Source organism: Lithobates pipiens, unplaced genomic scaffold, assembly GCF_037356315.1.
Source record: "Lithobates pipiens isolate NorthernLeopardFrog02 unplaced genomic scaffold, aLitPip1_a1.2 Scaffold_22, whole genome shotgun sequence".
Lineage (NCBI taxonomy): Eukaryota > Metazoa > Chordata > Amphibia > Anura > Ranidae > Lithobates > Lithobates pipiens.
In genome coordinates, this window is record NW_027507784.1 from 90553337 (window position 1) to 90572666 (window position 19330).

At 45.1% G+C, this 19330-nt stretch overlaps 1 protein-coding gene across 1 annotated transcript; it reads right to left on the reverse strand.

The window, feature by feature from the left end:
- Positions 1–1644: 1644 nt before the first annotated feature.
- LOC143925680 (uncharacterized) lies at positions 1645–17590 on the reverse strand. Its single transcript, XM_077450143.1, has 4 exons — positions 16266–17590; positions 9360–9428; positions 3643–3714; positions 1645–1717 (listed from the first exon to the last, which is right to left on the reverse strand). Exons 1-4 carry the CDS (start codon positions 16817–16819, stop codon positions 1645–1647), a joined length of 768 nt encoding a protein of 255 aa, XP_077306269.1. The 5' UTR covers positions 16820–17590.
- Positions 17591–19330: the final 1740 nt, after the last annotated feature.

Sequence of the window (19330 nt, forward strand, 5' to 3'; positions counted from 1 at the left end):
AGCAGAATGGCATGGCTGGGCACAATCACGTACCGTTATGTGATTCTTTAAGTGCCCAGCCGTAGGTCGGGAGCGTGCCGCCTGTGCTCCGCGACTGTGGCCGCGGGACCAGTGGACCCGATCGCCGCTGGTGTCCCGCGATCGGGTCACAGAGCTGAAGAACGAGGAGAGATCTGTGTAAACAAACCTCTCCCTGTGCTTCCCTGTGTGGCTGTCACCGATCGTCTCTTCCCTTTTATAGGGAAGGACAATCAGTGACATCACATGCCAGGCCACACACCCCTACAATAAAAAAAAACACGTCATACATAACCCCTACACTGCCCCCTAGTGGTTAACTCCTTCACTGTCAGTGTCAGTTACACAGGAATCAGTGCATTTAAATAGCACTGATCGCTGTATAAATGACAATGGCCCCAAAAATGTGTCACAAATGTCCGATGTGTCCGCCACAATGTCGCAGTCACAATAAAAATCGCTGAACGCCGCCATTACTAGTAAAAAAAAAAATATTAACAAAAATGCTATAAAACTATCCCCTATTTTGTAAACGCTATAACTTTTGCGCAAACCAATCAATAATCGCTAATTACGATTTATTTTACCAAAAATATGTAGAAGAATACATATCGGCCTAAACTGAGGAAAAAATATGTTTTTTTATATATTTTTTGGGGATATTTATTATAGCAAAAAGTAAAAAATTATGCGTTTTTTTCAAAATTGTCGCTCTATTTTTGTTTATAGCGCAAAAAATAAAAACTGCAGAGGTGATCAAATACCACCAAAATCTCTATTTAAAAAGGACACCAATTTTGTTTGGGAGCCACATCGCACGACCGCGCAATTGTCAGTTAAAGCGACGCAGTGCCGAATCGCAAAAAGGGGCCTGGTCCTTTGGCTGCAAATTGGTCCGGGGCTTAAAGCGGAGGTCCACCCTAAAGTGGACCTTCCGCTCATTGGAATCCTCCCCCCCTCCGGCGCCACAATTGCCACCTTTCAGGGGGGAGGGGGGGTGCAGGTACCTGTACAGTACAGGTATCTGCACCCACTTCCGGGATGGCTCTCTGCGGAAAGGGGCGTAGATTACGCCCCTTTCCGAAAGTCCCCCGCTGCCTGCTGGGAAACACAAAGATCCCAGAGGCAGAGGGTCCATCCTTATTGCGCAGCGCGACTCGCGCATGCGCAGTAGGGAACCGGGAAATGAAGCCGAAAGGCTCCACTTCCTGATTCCCATACCCAAGATGGCGGCGGCAGCACCCGAGAGACGATCGAGAGATCGGCTTCGGGTGACGACATTGCGGGCGCGCTGGACAGGTAAGTGTCACTATTTTAAAAGTCAGCACCTGCAGTATTTGTAGCTGCTGGCTTTTAAAAAAAAAAAAAAAAGCGCGGACTCCCGGCGGACTCCCGCTTTAAGTGGTTAAAATCCATACCACAATCCGGAGGCTTTGGTATTGATTGTACGAGGAAACAATGTCATTTTTACTGGTACAGAAAAAGTGCATATAGAAAAATGTTATTAATTCACTTTTACCCCTGCAACCTTACATTATTAATTTTTTTTATCCAAAGAAAACTTTAATAAAGACAGTCCAGTACGCCATAGCCAAGCAGTGCTCTTCAATTATTGTACAAAATCAGTCAAAAAACAATCCAATCATATACCACAGAATAAATGCCATCAAAACCATAGCTGTTATGTTTGAAGTTTAACCTGAACAAAGGCATTTAACAGTGTTATCAATGTACCAAAATTAAGTCTCATCCAACAAACATAAAAGTATCATCCAATGAAGATAAAAAGCCTTCTGTGGCCCCCCCCCTCAGCACCCTCTAATACTTAGCTGAGCCCCATCTAGATCCAGTGATGTTGCACGAGAGCCTCGGCTGTCTGGAACTCATCCTCCTCATTGGCTGAGACAGCAGCATTACACCACTGGCTCCCGCTGCTGTTAATCAAAGGCAGTTAGCCAATTTGGAGAGAAAGGGACGGGCCTGTGCCGTGGCTCCATGTCTGAATGGACACAGGGAACTGTGGCTTGGCTCGGGTGCCCCCATAGCAAGCTGCTTGCTGAGGGGGCACTCAACAGGAGAGAGGGGCCAGGATAACTGAAGAGGGACCCAAGAAGAGGAGGATCGGGGCTCCTCTGTGCAAAACCAACTGCACAGAACAGGTAAGTATAACATGTTTGTTATTTTTAATGAGAAAAAAAGGAGACTTTAGTATTCCTTTATTTTGTAACTAATGCAAAATATATACTCTTCATGCTCCTTGATGAGGGCGTGGTATGTATTTGGGGGGGGGGGGGGGGGTAGCATTATTTAAAAAAAAAAATGGAAGCTTGCTGGGAAATGAGAATTAACATTTTTAACACCTTTTTTTTCCATTCTAAATGTCACTTTTGCTATACAACTTTGCCAAATCTTAGAGATTTAAGCAATCCCGAACAGGTTTTTAAAGAGTATTGCATTTTTAATAATGAAAAAGATGCCACCGCTCCAGGCAAGAGATAGGGATCATCCAGCCTGGCTCTCTCATGCAGGTCCCCGCCCGGCTCCCCACCGCCATTTCAAATTGACTACTTTCTGCAAAAAAAAAGTTTTGTTCATTTTTGAATTGGTATTGCGCGCAGCAGCTTTCATCCCGGCAAGGTCTGGTGTCTGCCGGACTTTCAGTCGAGAATGCCCTGTGCGCATGCGCCGCTGAATTCAGCGGCTCATTGCGAGGTTTAGGAGATTTTCTTTTTACCTACAGGTAAGCCTTATTATAGGCTTACCTGTAGGTTAAAGTCAAAAATAGGACTATACAACCGCTTTAAGACCCTTTTTACACCACACCGCCCATAGCATCGGCGGTAAAACGCTGCTATTTTTAGCGGTGTTTTACCGCTGGATTTGCAGCGCATTTCGGCTGCTAGCGGGGTGCTTTTACCCCCGCTAGCGGCCAAGAAAGGGTTAAAACCGTCAGCAATACGCCGCAATACCGGCGTTTTGCCGGTGGTATTACAGCGCTGCCCCATTGATTTCAATGGGGAGCAGCGGTGGAGGAGTGGTAAACACACCGCTCCTTCATCGCTCCAAAGATGCTGCTGGCAGGACTTTTCCCTGACGTCCTGCCAGCGCACCGCTGTAGTGTGAAAGCCCTCGGGCTTTCACACTACAGACAATGGTGCAGCTTTTTTAGGGCGGATTGCAGGCGCTATTTCTAACGCTATAGCGCCTGCAAAACGCCCTGGTGTGAAAGGGCTCTAAGTATTTCCCAATTGCAGCAGAGGAAAATAAGGTCTTACCCTGGCAGACAGGGCTGTGCTGTATGACAGAGCAGTGTAAATATTAGGACTGCATGGGCAGAAATAAAAAAAAATAAACACAAATACAGAGTACAAGCAGCCATGCCGACACACACTGCAAGGCATGTAATGCACCATTAGGTAACAAGCCCTGAGAAATGCGATGCAGCCATCGCTGGAGCACATGTAGGCAGGAATGCGGCTGCAAAGGTTGAAAAAAAGGTGAAAACAAGTATTTTATTTACAAAGAAGCTCTAAGCACTCTTCATTTTCAGTGAGAGATCTGATGATCTATGGCCAGCCTAACTTAGAATAACATACAAAAATGACCATGTGCATATGGACTCACCTTATCTCTTCAAACAAGAGCATCATCCCTAAGCAGCTCAGTCTGCGGAAGTCACTCCTTTCATTTAGGTTTCTGAAAGAGAATATATCATAAATATAACACACCAGGATGTCCACAAAAACAATGACTGTGGGAGCCTCCATTGTTGACTTTTGGACTGCCTCTTCTGTTTGACAGGCTGTAACGTAAGTGTCCCATATGAGTATATAGCAGTATAGGATGTTAAAGCGGAGTTCCACTCAAAAGTGGAACTTCCGCTTATCCGTCTCCGCCCCCCCCCCCCTCCGGTGCCACATTTGCCACCATTCAGCGGGGAAAGGGGGAACGGGTACCTGTTTTTGACAGGTACTGCTCCCCACTTCCAGGAGATGGGGCCGCAGCGCCGTCTCTCGGAAGTTCGGCCCCCTCCTCCTGTCTCTGTCGCCGGACCAATAAAAAAGCACAGCGCACTTCGCTTATGCGCAGTAGGGAAGCGGCTGTGAAGCTGAAAGGCTTCACTGCCGGATTCCCTTAACGGGAATGGCAGTGCCAGCACTCGACAGCTGATCCGAAGATCGCTGGGGTGCCGACATCGTGGGCTCCCTGGACAGGAAAGTGTCCATATATTAAAAGCCAGCAGCTGCAGTATTTGTAGCTGCTGACTTTTAATTTTTCGTGGGGAGGTTGGAACGCCTCTTTAACCTCTTTATGCACCTCCTGGCCCTTTAAGAGGTTTAGGATGGCGGGAGGTGGGGCGGGGTATGGTATGGATTTTATGGGGGGTCCCATGCCGTTTTTTTTTCTTAATTCTGTCATAGGATTCCCCTTAACCACTTCAATATACTGATACACTGTATTATATACTCGGCACTATATACCCTGCACTGTATTATATACACTACACTGACTGCACTATATATTCTCCACTGAATTACATATACTACACGGACTGCACTATATACTCTGCAATGTATTTTATATTTCAGGCCTGCGTGCTGAAAATTTATCGTCCCCACCTGCAAATCGCACACTGCTCAGCGCTTGAGGATTTAATTTTAAAAGAAAAATGTAGCAATCTTTAGACTGATCCTTATGATTACTAAGTGATTCAATCAGATAAATAATAATAGCTGCTGCTTGTTTAAAATGCACTTCATATAAAATATATACATAAAGAATAGATAAAACTTCAGAGAGTCCACAAATTAAATATATATATATATATAGCAGCGCTCAATATACAAAATCTTATTCAGATGTTTGTTCATATGTGCTCTTGAAAGAGTGGTGATAGAGTCCAACGCGTGAAGAGAAGAAAAGAGATCAAAACCACTTTCCACCTGGCGTTTTTCCACCTTATGTGCTCTCCAAATACAAGCCCCCCAAGGGGATGCACTCACCAGAAAATCAAGAATATATGAGCCTTCAATATACCAAACCACTGAGTTCTTTAGTCGTGGGAAATCAAAGATATAGGAGCCTTCAAAACTTTACATTCTTTGGTCGCTTGATGTCACCATAATGGGGTGGTCCAAAGCTCATAAAGGAAACAAGATCATACTGACATAGCGTGATACTGTTTAAAAACCCTTTATTATAGACCCCCCATACAAAATAGGCGTACCAAATATATTAAAACAATTTGCATAGGATAAGTGTACTGTGCCTGTGTTACTCGTGGTGAGCCCCTTCGGTTACCGCGAACGACCGCTCTGCGCGTTCGGCTTACTTCCTGGTACCTTGGTTAGTTCACGAACGAGTCACTGGAACGCACACGTGAGGGCGTAACACACACCGGAAGTGACGTGTGCGTTCCAGTGACTCGTTCGTGAACTAACCAAGGTACCAGGAAGTAAGCCGAACGCGCAGAGCGGTCGTTCGCGGTAACCGAAGGGGCTCACCACGAGTAACACAGGCACAGTACACTTATCCTATGCAAATTGTTTTAATATATTTGGTACGCCTATTTTGTATGGGGGGTCTATAATAAAGGGTTTTTAAACAGTATCACGCTATGTCAGTATGATCTTGTTTCCTTTATGAGCTTTGGACCACCCCATTATGGTGACATCAAGCGACCAAAGAATGTAAAGTTTTGAAGGCTCCTATATCTTTGATTTCCCACGACTAAAGAACTCAGTGGTTTGGTATATTGAAGGCTCATATATTCTTGATTTTCTGGTGAGTGCATCCCCTTGGGGGGCTTGTATTTGGAGAGCACATAAGGTGGAAAAACGCCAGGTGGAAAGTGGTTTTGATCTCTTTTCTTCTCTTCACGCGTTGGACTCTATCACCACTCTTTCAAGAGCACATATGAACAAACATCTGAATAAGATTTTGTATATTAAGCGCTGCTATATATATATATTTAATTTGTGGACTCTCTGAAGTTTTATCTATTCTTTATGTATATATTTTATATGAAATGTATTTTATATACTACAGGGACTGCACTATATATTCAGCAATGTATTATATATACTACACTATATATTCTGAACTGTATCATATATACTGCACTATATACTCTGCAATGTATTATACAGTGGTGTGAAAAAGTGTTTGCCCCCTTCCTCATTTCCTGTTCCTTTGCATGTTTGTCACACTTAAGTGTTTCGGAACATCAAACCAATTTAAACAATAGTCAAGGACAACACAAGTAAACACAAAATGCAATTTGTAAATGAAGGTGTTTATTATTAAAGGTGAAAAAAAATCCAAACCATCATGGCCCTGTGTGAAAAAGTGATTGCCCCCCTTGTTAAAACATACTATAACTGTGGTTGTCCACACCTTGGTTCAATTTCTCTAGCCACACCCAGGCCTGATTATTGCCACACCTGTTCACAATCAAGGCATCACTTAAATTAGGAGCTGCTTGACACAGTAAGGTCCACCAGAAGATCCTTAAAAGCTACACATCATGCCGAGACCCAAAGAAATTCAGGAACAATTGAGAAAGAAAGTAATTGAGATCTATCAGTCTGGAAAGGGTTATAAAGCCATTTCCAAAGCTTTGGGAATCCAGCGAACCACAGTGAGAGCCATTATCCACAAATGGCGAAGACATGGAACAGTGGTGAACCTTCCCAGGAGTGGCCGGCCGCCCAAAATTACCCCAAGAGCGCAGCGACGACTCATCCAAGAGGTCACAAAAGACCCCACAACAACGTCCAAGGAACTGCAGGCCTCACTTGCCTCAGTTAAGGTCAGCGTTCATGCCTCCACCATCAGGAAAAGACTGGGCAAAAATGGCCTGCATGGCAGAGTTCCAAGGAGAAAACCACTGCTGAGCAAAAATAACATCAAAGCTCGTCTCAATTTCTCCACAACACATCTTGATGATCCCCAAGACCTTTGGGACAACATTCTGTGGACCGATGAGACAAAAGTGGAACTCTTTGGAAGGTGTGTGTCCAAGTATATCTGGCGTAGAAGGAACACTGCATTTCATAAAAAGAACATTATACCAACAGTAAAATATGGTGGTGGTAGTGTGATGGTCTGGGGCTGTTTTGCTGCTTCAGGACCTGGAAGACTTGCCGTGATAAAAGGAACTATGAATTCTGCTGTCTACCAAGAGATCCTGAAGGAGAATGTCCGACCATCTGTTCGTGTACTCAAGCTGAAACGAACTTGGGTTCTGCAGCAGGACAATGATCCTAAACACACCAGCAAGTCCACCACCGAATGGCTGAAGAAAAACAAAATGAAGACTTTGGAGTGGCCTAGCCAAAGTCCTGACCTGAATCCTATTGAGATGTTGTGGTATGACCTTAAAAAGGCCGTTCATGCTCGAAAACCCTCTAATGTAACTGAATTAGGACAATTCTGCAAAGATGAGTGGGCCAAAATTCCTCCAGGACGCTGTAAAAGCCTCATTGCACGTTATCGCAAACGCTTGGTTGCAGTTGTTGCTGCTAAGGGTGGCCCAACCAGTTATTAGGTTTAGGGGGCAATCACTTTTTCACACAGGGCCATGATGGTTTGGATTTTTTTCACCTTTAATAATAAACACCTTCATTTACAAATTGCATTTTGTGTTTACTTGTGTTGTCCTTGACTATTGTTTAAATTGGTTTGATGTTCCGAAACACTTAAGTGTGACAAACATGCAAAGGAACAGGAAATGAGGAAGGGGGCAAACACTTTTTCACACCACTGTATATACTACGCGGACTGCACTATATACTCTGCCATGTATTATATATACTACACTGACTGCACTATATATTCTCCACTGAATTACATATACTACATGGACTGCACTATATACTCTGCCATGTATTATATATACTACACGGACTACACTATATACTCTGCAATGTATTTTACATACTACAGGGACTGCACTATATACTCTGCAATGTATTATATATACTACACTATATATTCTGAACTGTATCATATATACTGCACTATATACTCGGCAATGTATTATATATACTACACTGACTGCACTATATATTCTCCACTGAATTACATATACTACACGGACTGCACTATATACTCTAAACTGTATTATATATACTACACGGACTGCACTATATACTCTAAACTGTATTATATATACTACACTGACTGATTGCACACTACACTACCTGCCTAATCTCCATTCATTCACTATATATGGCCGCCGTGTAAGCAACAGCTTCATATAGTGTGAGGCAAGGACTTCGCACCGTACCTTTGGCCAATCATAGCTCTCATAGCACATCGCGCTGGGGTTGGCCACACAGGTCAGGTGCATGCTTTGGCCAAATCAGCAGCAGTCAATACACTGCAAACTCACAGTGCATTATGGGGCGCTCCTCGACGGTCGAATTTGCCGCAAACGCCCCTTATGTTGGTTTGTTCTATGAACAAACAAACAGGTGATGTTCAAGTCGATCTTACATTCAACTCGAAAATCCAGCCCATCCCTAGAGAACTATGGCATTTGAAATAAAAACAAACCTTATACTCACCTAGGTGGGTGCAGCATCGATCCAATTCTGCTTCTGTCCCCCGCCGCCTCTTCAGTGAGAACTGAGCGATCAAAAACCTCCGTTCACCCTCATATGTATTTCATCTATGTGTTTGGCTGATTACCTGAAGTTCAGCTTTAAAGAGGTTATAAAGGCATAAGGTTTTTTTACTTTAATAATTTATATTTTCTGTGTTTATATTTTCTACTTTAATGCATTCCCTGCATGAAGGTAAAAAAACCTTCAATTATCATCTCCCCTCCTAGCTACCCCTAAATACTTACCTGAGCCCAATCTCACTCCAGCACTGCTCTCTCCTCACAGGACTCAGAGGCAGCAGTAGGAGCAATTGGCTCCTGATGCTGTCAATCAAATCCTTGGATGAGGGAGTGGGGGGTGGGCGGGGGCGGGGCTAAACTGTGTTGGGTGTTTCTATAGACGCACACAGCCCAGCTCAGGATTCAGCCTGCAGAAGTGCCCCCAAAGCAGGCGGTTAGCTATGGGGGGCATTCGGTTAGGAGGAATAGCAGAGAATCGGAGGGGGACCTCAGAAGAGGAGAAAAGGGACCACTCTGCAATACCATTGCATAGAGCAGGTAAGTATAACATGTTTATTATTTTAGTAAAAAAAGAAAAAGAAGAAACTTTACAATCACTTTAATGTTGAAATTCATGGAAATAAAACAAAACAAATGTAAAATATCTGAACTTATCCTGACTTTTCATGAAAGAAAACCTGTTATAGAACTCTGTATTCACAAATAAACTCACTGCGGTACTTCGGGAAGATCCAGTGGGTCTCCAGTATGGTGCAATACATCTTTCATCTTCCTGATAGTTCTGATTTAAAAAAACAGATACATAACATCTTGAATAGGGTTGGTGCACTTATTTCATCTAACGTCATTGTCATTTAGTGATGGGCATACAGGTCTGCGGGCGATGGTGACGTGGGCGATGGTGACGTGGATCACCTTGCCTGACCCTGTTGATTGATGCTGGATTTTGAAGGAAATTCATAAACTTTATTTTCCTAATCATACATTACAGGACACAGGAGCAGAGTCTTAGCCCTTGTACACACGGTCGGAACATTCCGACGGAAAATGTCTGATCGGACCGTGTTGTCGGATAATCCGACCATGTGTGGGCTCCATCGGACTGTTTCCTTCGGAATATCCGACCAACAAAATTTTAGAGCTGGGCTATAAAATTTTCTGACAACATGATCCGATCGGACCTTGTCCGATCGTTTGTAGAGAATTTCGATCGGACAAAGTGCCACGCATGCTCAGATCAAATTCCTAGACCAAAGCTATTGGCAACTAGCCTGATGGTAGTCCCGTCGTAACGAAATAACGTCATCACGTTCTGAACAATCAGATTTTCCGACAACTTTGTCCGACCGTGTGTATGCAACACCAGTTTCGGACAAAATCCGTCAGACAAAATCCAACGGATTTGGTTGTCGGAATGTCCAACCATGTGCACAAGGGCTAAGACCATGGGTTATGCAGCTGCCCTCATAGAATGGGAAAGTGGCCAAAGGGCATCCCTAATGTAACCCCTCTCCCACTCCCAGCAAGCCTTAGTTTTTTTTTTGCTATAGTCCTTACATAATCAAAATCTTCTCTCAACAGAAGAGAAGTAGGGCTTCTTTTTTCCATTTCCTTTTCACAAAACGTCTAGCAAGTTTCCCAACTGCTACCGCTGTAGCCTCCTGTTTGCTACTTTCCAGTTGAGCCTTGGGGAACCATAACCAGACACCATCAGGTAAACATGAGGGTCTGACCTGTAATGCTCCTTAGGCAGGCCATACACGGGTTGAATTTCCAAAGAATTTTCTTTCGAAAATCTTATCTAAGAATTTTTGTTCGTATTTCGCACCATTAGTGGGCTGCAGCAACAGCCAATTTTCATGCGGCAATCAAATTTGAGTAATCGGAAATTTTTTCAAAAACAAAAAACAAACAATTTTCTAATCAATGATGGGAGAATCGCGCGAGAAATGTAATCGAAAAAGAAATGCGCATGTGCAAGAACAGAAAATTCCCGGAAAGAAAAGAAGATTCCCAGCCACGAAAATTCTTTTCTGTAGCAACATGAGGTGAAATTGAAGGCCTGGTTGGCCGAATTTCGAAACTCAATTGTAGCACCAATTTTTTGATTTTCAAAAGAAAATTTGACCATGTATGGCCTGCTTTAGACGTGTGCAATTAGTTTTGGTGTGAATGTAAATTCAGATGCATTTTTATTATTTAGAGATTCAGATGTATCCTAATCTCCAAATGAAATAGCAATTAATTTTGTTGAAATTCATTAAAATCTATTAATTTATTCTTTTTTATTCATTTTTAATTTTTATTATTCAGAGATTCAGATGTATCCTAATCTCCAAATGAAATAGTCATTAATTTTGTTGAAATTCATAAAAATTTGTTTCATTTATTCTTTTTCTAACGAATGCCAAATTTTTGGAACGATTTGATTTCGGATCGGTTGAAAAATTATCGGCCAATTTGAATTCTGTGTGAAGAATAGCTAGTCGTTGAGGAACGGGGCCAGGAAACCGGCTGCCGCATCCTTAATAACCGATAATTCATCAGCTGTCAGTGGGCTTCCCCGCTGGGAGCTGAATTGTAAACAAAATAATCCCTGCAATAGAAAATTTAGGGGAAAAAAAGTATGGGGTCCCCCCCAATCCATACCAGGCCCTTCGGCCAAGCACCAAAATTTTAAAAAGAAACAGCGTTATTGCCGCTAGCATTAATCGCATGTAAAATCCGACAGGCTGGATGTACCCAGGTTGATTCAGCGAACAACTTGGGTACATTCAGCCTGCCCATACATGATTTCAACCTCGTTGAAAGAATGAAAAACAATGAATGGCGCCCTGTGGAATCAGTGAACAAACATAGTATAAGTTGTCCCTTTAAGAGTGAACAAGTCACCAAAATCTGCAAACAATATATTAACCACTTGCAGACCGGACCATTTTGCTGGTCAAAGAGCAGACCACTTTTTGCGATTCGGCACTGTGTCGCTTTAACTGACAATTGCGCGGTCCTGCGACGTGGCTCCCAAACAAAATTGACGTCCTTTTTTTCCCACAAATAGAGCTTTCTTTTGGTGGTATTTGATCACCCCTGCGGTTTATATTTTTTGTGCTATAAACAAAAATAGAGCGACAATTTTGAAAAAAACGCATTATTTTTTACTTTTTGTTATAATAAATATCCCCCAAAAATATATATAAAAACATTTTTTTCCCTCAGTTTAGGCCGATGCGTATTCTTCTACATATTTTTGGTAAAAAAAATCGCAATAAGCGATTATTGATTGGTTTGCGCAAAAGTTATAGCGTTTACAAAATAGGGATAATTTTATAGCATTTTTATTAATAATTTATTATTATTTTTTTTTTTACTAGTAATGGCGGCGATCAGCGATTTTTATTGTGACTGCGACATTGTGGGGACCCATCGGACATTTTTGACACATTTTTGGGACCATTGTCATTTATATAGTAATCACTGCTATATAAATGCAGTGATTCCTGTGTAAATGACACTGGCAGTGAAAGGGTTAACCAGTGGGTGGCAGTGTAGGGGTTAAGTGTTCCTAGGGGTGGGTTACTAACTGTGGGGGGGTTGGGCTTTCATTTAGTGAACACTGATCTCTGCTCCAATCACATGGAGCAGAGATCAGCGTCACTAGTTGCTAGGCAGAATGGAGAAATGCTGTTTACACGGCATTTCCTCCATTCAGCCGTCCAGTGAGACGATCGCGGGTATGCCCGCGGCGATCGAGTCCAAGGGGTCCCGCGACCGGACTCACGGGGGTCCCGACCAGCACGGGAGCGCGCCACCGGCGGCGCGCTCCCGATGGCAGGGTGGCATTGAAGATTGGACGTAAATGTACGCCAATATGCCTGCCCGTGCCATTCTGTCGATGTACATCGTTGTGCGCTGGTCGGGAAGTGGTTAAAGGTTGGATCACTGGCGATGTTCAGTAAAACATATAAAATTCATTGCAAATATAAATATACATAGTATAGCAAGCTAGAAAGTCCATATGTGATGAATCCCAACACCAAAATATAATGCTCAAAAAATTAACTTCTAGTTCTTCCCCACGAGTGCTCAATAGATGGGTGATTTGAACCTCGGCCAGTCCCTCCTGAACCAGCTGAGATTTGAACCGTCTATGGCCATCTTAACTGAACTTTTATCGCTTCCATCAGCTCATCCCCCATTTATAACCTTTTGTACCACTTGCCCCACCCTATTAGATTGTAAGATCTTGTGATCTGGGCCCTGTTAACCGTCTTGTATTTTATTGTATTGCAACTGTAATGTCTCCCTTTAGATTGTAAAGCGATGTGCAAACTATTGGCGTTATATATGTAAATAATAATAATAGTCTTCACCTCCTGTACCTAGGAGATGAGCATTGCTTGACAGGAGGAGATGGCATCAAGCACCCTTGCTGTGACAGCAGTCGGTTGCTCCAGATCGGGGGGGGGGGGGAAGACAGTTCACTATCTTCTCCATGTGGCTCCTTGTCTTGCAGCTGGAATTTGTTGAGCTTAGAGCCGGCGCAAGTCAAGCGCAATGTCAGAAAGTCATCCCCTACCGTGATGACTTCCTGCTGATCAATCGGCCCAGCGAGCCCCCCCTCAGACTTGGACATGTTAAGAGGGGTATTTGACAATCTCAACATGCCCATAGCAGAGCATAAAGTGGAAGGCCCGACGCAGTCCATCACCTTCCTAGACACCTGCTCCATGCAGGCCAGCCTGCCTCCCTACAAACTGTCCCGGATCAGGTCGGTCATTCACGCCTTCACCCTTTCACATGGGTGTACCAAGAGACAGCTACAATCCCTGTTAGGGATGCTGAAATTTGCCATGAGGATTGTCCCTCAGGGGCGATCCTTCATTTCACGCCTCCTGGTCTTTAGGCTGCAATCAGCAATCCCTGATCTGGCAATGTGGGGCAAGTTCCTCGAAAAAGTGGAATGGCACATCTATGTTCATTCCAGTAGCATCGGCTTTGTCACCTCACGTAGTGACAGACGCTGCAGGCTACACAGGCTTTGCTGCAATTTTTGGCCCTCATTGGTTCGCAGGTCCATGGCCACAAGAGATTCTCCTGATCCCTGGGTTTAGCCAATCATTCACCCTATTTGAACTCTACCCTATCGTGGCAGCAGCTCAGGTCTGGGGCCACACCTGGGCAGGGCAAACCATGGTCTTCTCCACACACAGCCTGGCCACGGCCAAAATTGTCAACAAAGGCAGACCCAAGTCCTTAATCGTCATGTTCTTCCTAGAGAGGCTGGTGCCAGGGCCGGGACAAGGGGTGGGCAGGAGGGGCGGCTACCCTGGGCATTGTGGTTTCATGTGAGGTGGGGGGGGGGGGCACGCAGCAGAACATGGGGCACATCATGGGGCACACAGCAGAACATGGGGCACATCATGGGGCACACAGCAGAACCTTGAGAACATCATGGGGCACACAGCAGAACATGGGGCATATCATGGGTCTCACAGCAGGGCATAGGACACACAGCAGGGCATGGGACACATCACAGGGCACACAGAAAAACATGAGGTACATCATGGGGCACACAGAAGAACATGGGGCACATAATGGGGCACACAGTAGAACATGGTACACATCATGGGGCACACAGCAGAACATGGGGCACATCATGGGGCACATAGCAGAACATGGGGCACATCATGGGGCACACAGCAGAACCTTGAGAACATCATGGGACACACAGCAGAACATGGGCATATCATGGGTCTCACAGCAGGGCATAGGACACACAGCAGGGCATGAGACACATCACAGGGCACACAGCAAAACATGAGGTACATCATGGGGCTCACAGCAGAACATGGGGCACTTTAGGGGGCTCACGGCTAGGCTTGGGGAACACCATGGGGCAAGCAGCATAACATGGGGTACACAGCAAGGCTTATCATGCTTATCACAAGGCACACAGCAGGGCATGGGGCGCACAGCATGGTACAGGGCACACAGCAGGGTACAGGGCACATCAGGGTACATGGTACAGGGCACAGTAGGGTGCATGGTACAGGGCACAGCAGGGTATAGGGCACAGCAGAATACAGGGCACAAGGTATGGGGCACAGCAGGGCACATCTGGACATGAGCACAGGGTACGGGGCACAGCAGGGTATAGGGGCACAGCAGGGCACATTGGGGTTCGGGCAAAGGGTATGGGGCACAGCAGTGTATGGGCAAAGCAGGGTGCAGGGTATTAGTCACATCAGGGTATGGGTCACAGCAGGGCACATCAGGGTACGAGCACAGGGTATGGGGCACTGGGCACAGCAGAGCACAGGGTATGGGGCACATCAGGACAAGGGCACAGGGTATGGGGCACCGCAGGGGCATGGGCACAGGGTACAGGGCACAGCAGGGCATAAAGTATGGGGCACAGCAGGGCACATCAGGGTACAGGGTATTGGTCACATCAGGGTAGGGGTCACAGCAGGGCACATCAAGGTATGGGCAAAGAGTATGTGGAACAGCAGAGCACATCAGGGTACAGGGCACATCAGGGTACTGGGCACAGGGTATGGAGCACATCAGGGTATGGGCACATCAGGGTGCAGGATATTGGTCACATCAGGGTAGGGGTCACAGCAGGGCACATCAGGGTATGGGCAAAGGGTATGTGTAACAGTGGAGCACATCAGGGTACTGGGCACAGGGCACATCAGGGTACTGGGCACAGGGTATGGGGCACATCAGGGTACTGGGCACAGGGTACAGGGAACATCAGAGTACTGAGCAGGGAACACTTTCCTTTCAGTTTCCTTTAAATGCAGAATAGCGCAGGGAGCGGCTCCCCTGAGGCCCCTCCTCTCGTCCATCCCAGGTGTACTGTCCTTTCTCATGTCCCACTGCTCCCCGGCGGCCCCTCCCCTCCTCTCGTTGTATGCGTGTGACATCACCTGGGATGGACGAAAGAGGGGAGGGGAGCAACGTGACAAGAGAGAGGACAGTAAGGTCTTATTACACCCGCTTCCATCGCTACGCTGCATGTTGGCCGATACTCAATCTACCCGTCAGCTTTCTGTGATTGATGGGTAGACTGCTGCAGATCTGGTGAATTTGCGGCATAACAGTCTGGGAAACCACCACTGTTAAATACAGCAATAGGCAAGTTAGGTGACCGGGAGGCCCCTGTGAGGGCAGGGCCTTAGGCGACTGCCTAATTTGCCTAATTATAGAGCCGCCTCTGGCAATAGTCCCCCACCCATTCCCCTTTTCAGAGCACCTTTTGGCGCATTCCTCATTTACAATCATTACTTATCTTGGGTATGCCCCCTTTTTTTGGCGTACCGACCAGCTGACCAGGGCACACCTCATGTCTGTGTTATGTTGTGAGCCTTGTGGCGTCTTTATGTGGTCCATATCTGGCTCGGTTGAAGGACTCCGACCATAAATATATATATATATATATATATACTTCATTATGACAATTTAGTTGCTAAATCAAAGGCCATAGTGGGAATGTAAAAATGGGTTTGGTCCATAAGTGGTGTAGAGGTGTGAGAGTTGAGCCAGTTAAATTACAGGAAGATACAACCATAGAAGATTAGTAAATAAACGAATTACCTTAAAAGACGCATACCTTAATTGTTGTGTCATGACTGATTTCTCGCACAGAGTGTCCCGGGATGTCTCGCCACAGCAGGAATATGAGCCATCGGTGTAAGTCCCCCTATGATTCATAAGAATTGAAAGTGCTGTTTCAATTTTGTGAATTGAAACAGGGCATAGTTTATGCTGTCGAGATGTTTTTAATTTTTCTTCATTTTCCCTAATGGTGTGTCCGTAACCCAAAAAGTGGGAGACCTCATGGATGAGGGTCTCTGGCCGGGAATTGAACTGTAGGAATTCAGGCTGCTGAAAAAAGTTTATAGACAGATACACAGTTTTATCTCCAGCAATTGGATTCACATAGGCAACTGTTTTTGTTTCTTTTTCTGGATCTTTGTTCCTCTTAAATGTTACTTTTTGAAGTTCACCGATCAAATCTTTCACCAGATCTGTGCTGATTAATGGACACAACCCCAAGTACTTTTCTTTACCAAACTCTTCTGGATCATCCACCAGAAGGCTGTCCTTCTTCTTCAGAGCGTCATTGAGGATATCCAGGGCTCGTTGTTTAGCCTCATTAGCCATTTTACCTTCATCTTTGCTTAAAAGAGAGGCTTTTCTGATATATAAAAACAGAACTCATTATGGATTTCTCGCACACTGTATCCCTAGCTGTCTCCCCACAGCAGGAATAGAAGCCAAAAATGTAAGACCCCCTATGATTCATGAAAAATGAAAATGCTATCTGAAGGAGAATTGCTGAAATAGGGCACAGCTTGTGTTGTTGAGACTTTTTAACTTTTTCTGTGTTCTCCTCAATGGTATCCCCATACCCAAGTAACAGTGAGGTTCTATGGATGAGGTTGTCTGGACGAGAGTTGAGTTGTAGGAACTCGGGCAGTTGCCAAAACTGCGGACACAGATATACAATTCCATTTCCATCGGTTGGACGCACATAAGCATTCATCCTTTGGGAACTCCCTCTCCTAAATGTAACCTTCTGGAGTTGGCCGATCAGGTCTTTCACCAGCTCTGTGCTGATTATAGGGAAGCCATCAAACTTTTCATGATCACTGAACTCAGTTGGACTATCCCACAGGAGTGCGTCCTTCTTCTTTAGGGCGTCATTGAAGATATTCAGGGTTTGCTGTTTGCATTCATTGGCCTTTTTAATTTCATCTTCACTCAGTGGAACGACGAAGAGATGCCTCAGCCTGTTCAGCATTGTTCCAAGATATCTTCTTCGAGCTCATATCATCCTAGTCCACAGTGCAGCTTATTTATATGTCTTATAGAACTTTTCTTGGAAATTACCATCATATTTTTCATGAGTAATGTTTGCCTAATAAACTCATGCACGGCACGTACTGCATATGCACATGCAATCTTTCAGTTTCGCTTTCCGAGAAAAACAGTGTATGCCTAATACAGGCTGCCAAGATTTAAACCGTGTGTTTGGGCAGGCTGAATGTACCAATTTGATTGCTCAATTAACTTGAGTACCACTAGCCTGCCGGATTTACTAGCGATTATCACTAGTGGCTTTAGCAATACTAATTTACTTTTCCCAGTGAGTGGCCTCCACCGCAGCTCCAGCCAATCACAGCGAACCCGGAAATAACTCCGGGAGACATGTCGCCGGTCACAGCGGTGTGCGGGGACTGCTGCAACAGCTTTGATCTAAGGTAAGTATTTCATAATGAGCTAGTGTGGGATGCAAACTAGGTCATTATGTCTTTGTCTTACAGGTTTTTTTTAGGGTTTACAACCACTTTAAAGTGATTGTAAAGTCTTCTTTTTTTCTTTAAACATAACAAATATGTTATACTTACCTGCTCTGTGCAGTTTGCTTTTGCACAGAGCAGTCCTGATCCTCCTTTTCTTGGGTCTCTCTTTGCTACTCTTAGCCCATCCCTCCTGTCTCTCTTTGCTACTCTTAGCCCCTCCCCCTGTCTCTCTTTGCTACTCTTAGACCCTCCCTCCTGTCTCTCTTTGCTACTCTTAGCCCCTCCCTCCTGTCTCTCTTTGCTACTCTTAGCCCCTCCCTCCTGTCTCTCTTTGCTACTCTTAGCCCCTCCCTCCTGTCTCTCTTTGCTACTCTTAGCCCCTCCCTCCTGTCTCTCTTTGCTACTCTTAGCCCCTCCCTCCTGCCCCTCTTTGCTACTCTTAGCCCCTCCCTCCTGCCTCTCTTTGCTACTCTTAGCCCCTCCCTCCTGTCTCTCTTTGCTACTCTTAGCCCATCCCTCCTGTCTCTCTTTGATACTCTTAGCCCCTCCCCCTGTCTCTCTTTGCTACTCTTAGACCCTCCCTCCTGTCTCTCTTTGCTACTCTTAGCCTCCTGTCTCTCTTTGCTACTCTTAGCCCCTCCCTCCTGTCTCTCTTTGCTACGCTAAGCCCTTGTACACACGATCGGACATTCCAATGGAAAACGTCCGATCGGACCGTGTTGTCGGATAATCCGACAGTGTGTGGGCTCCATTGGACTGTTTCCGTCTGAATATCCAACGGACCAAGTTTGAGAGCTTGGCTATAAAACTTTCCGACAACATGATCCGATCGGGCTTTGTCCGATCATGTGTAGAGAATTCCGATCGGACAAAGTGCCACGCATGCTTAGATCAAATTCCTAGACCAAAGCTATTGGCTATTAGCCTGAACGTAGTCCCGTCGTAACGAAACATTCAGACACAGAGCTGCCGTTTGGCCCTGTTCAATCTCTCCTCTGATTGGCAAACTGACTTTGATTGACAGCAGCGGGAGCCAATGGATTCCACTGCTGTGTCTCAGCCAATCAGGAGGAGTGTCCCAGACGGGCTCGTGGACATGGGGCTCGGTAAGTATTATTGGTGCTGAAGAGGCTGCTGCACACAGAAGAACTTTTATCTTAATGCATAGAATGCATTAAGATAAAAAAAACTTTTCCCTTGATAGATCCTTTAACAAGCAGTAAAGAGCTTTAAAACAATCTCTCACTGACCTCTCTAGTTGCAAATTCTGTGGAGTGATTTATCTTCAAATATCACAACTGAGTTTGTTTCAGTGGATTTCCAACAGCTTACAGCACCCACTAATTGTTTACATTAGAAGTCTGGCAGG

What these genes read in the sequence shown, in the direction of transcription:
- LOC143925680 (XM_077450143.1), bottom strand. Translation starts at nt 16,819, where the DNA reads ATGGCTAATGAGGCTAAACAACGAGCCCTGGATATCCTCAATGACGCT. An exon ending in GATCTTCCCGAAGTACCGCA is followed by an intron (nt 3,715 to 9,359) that starts GTGAGTTTATTT and finishes ATTCTCTTTCAG; the next exon opens with AAACCTAAATGAAAGGAGTG. An exon ending in CTCTTGTTTGAAGAGATAAG is followed by an intron (nt 1,718 to 3,642) that starts GTGAGTCCATAT and finishes GCCTTTGTTCAG; the next exon opens with GTTAAACTTCAAACATAACA.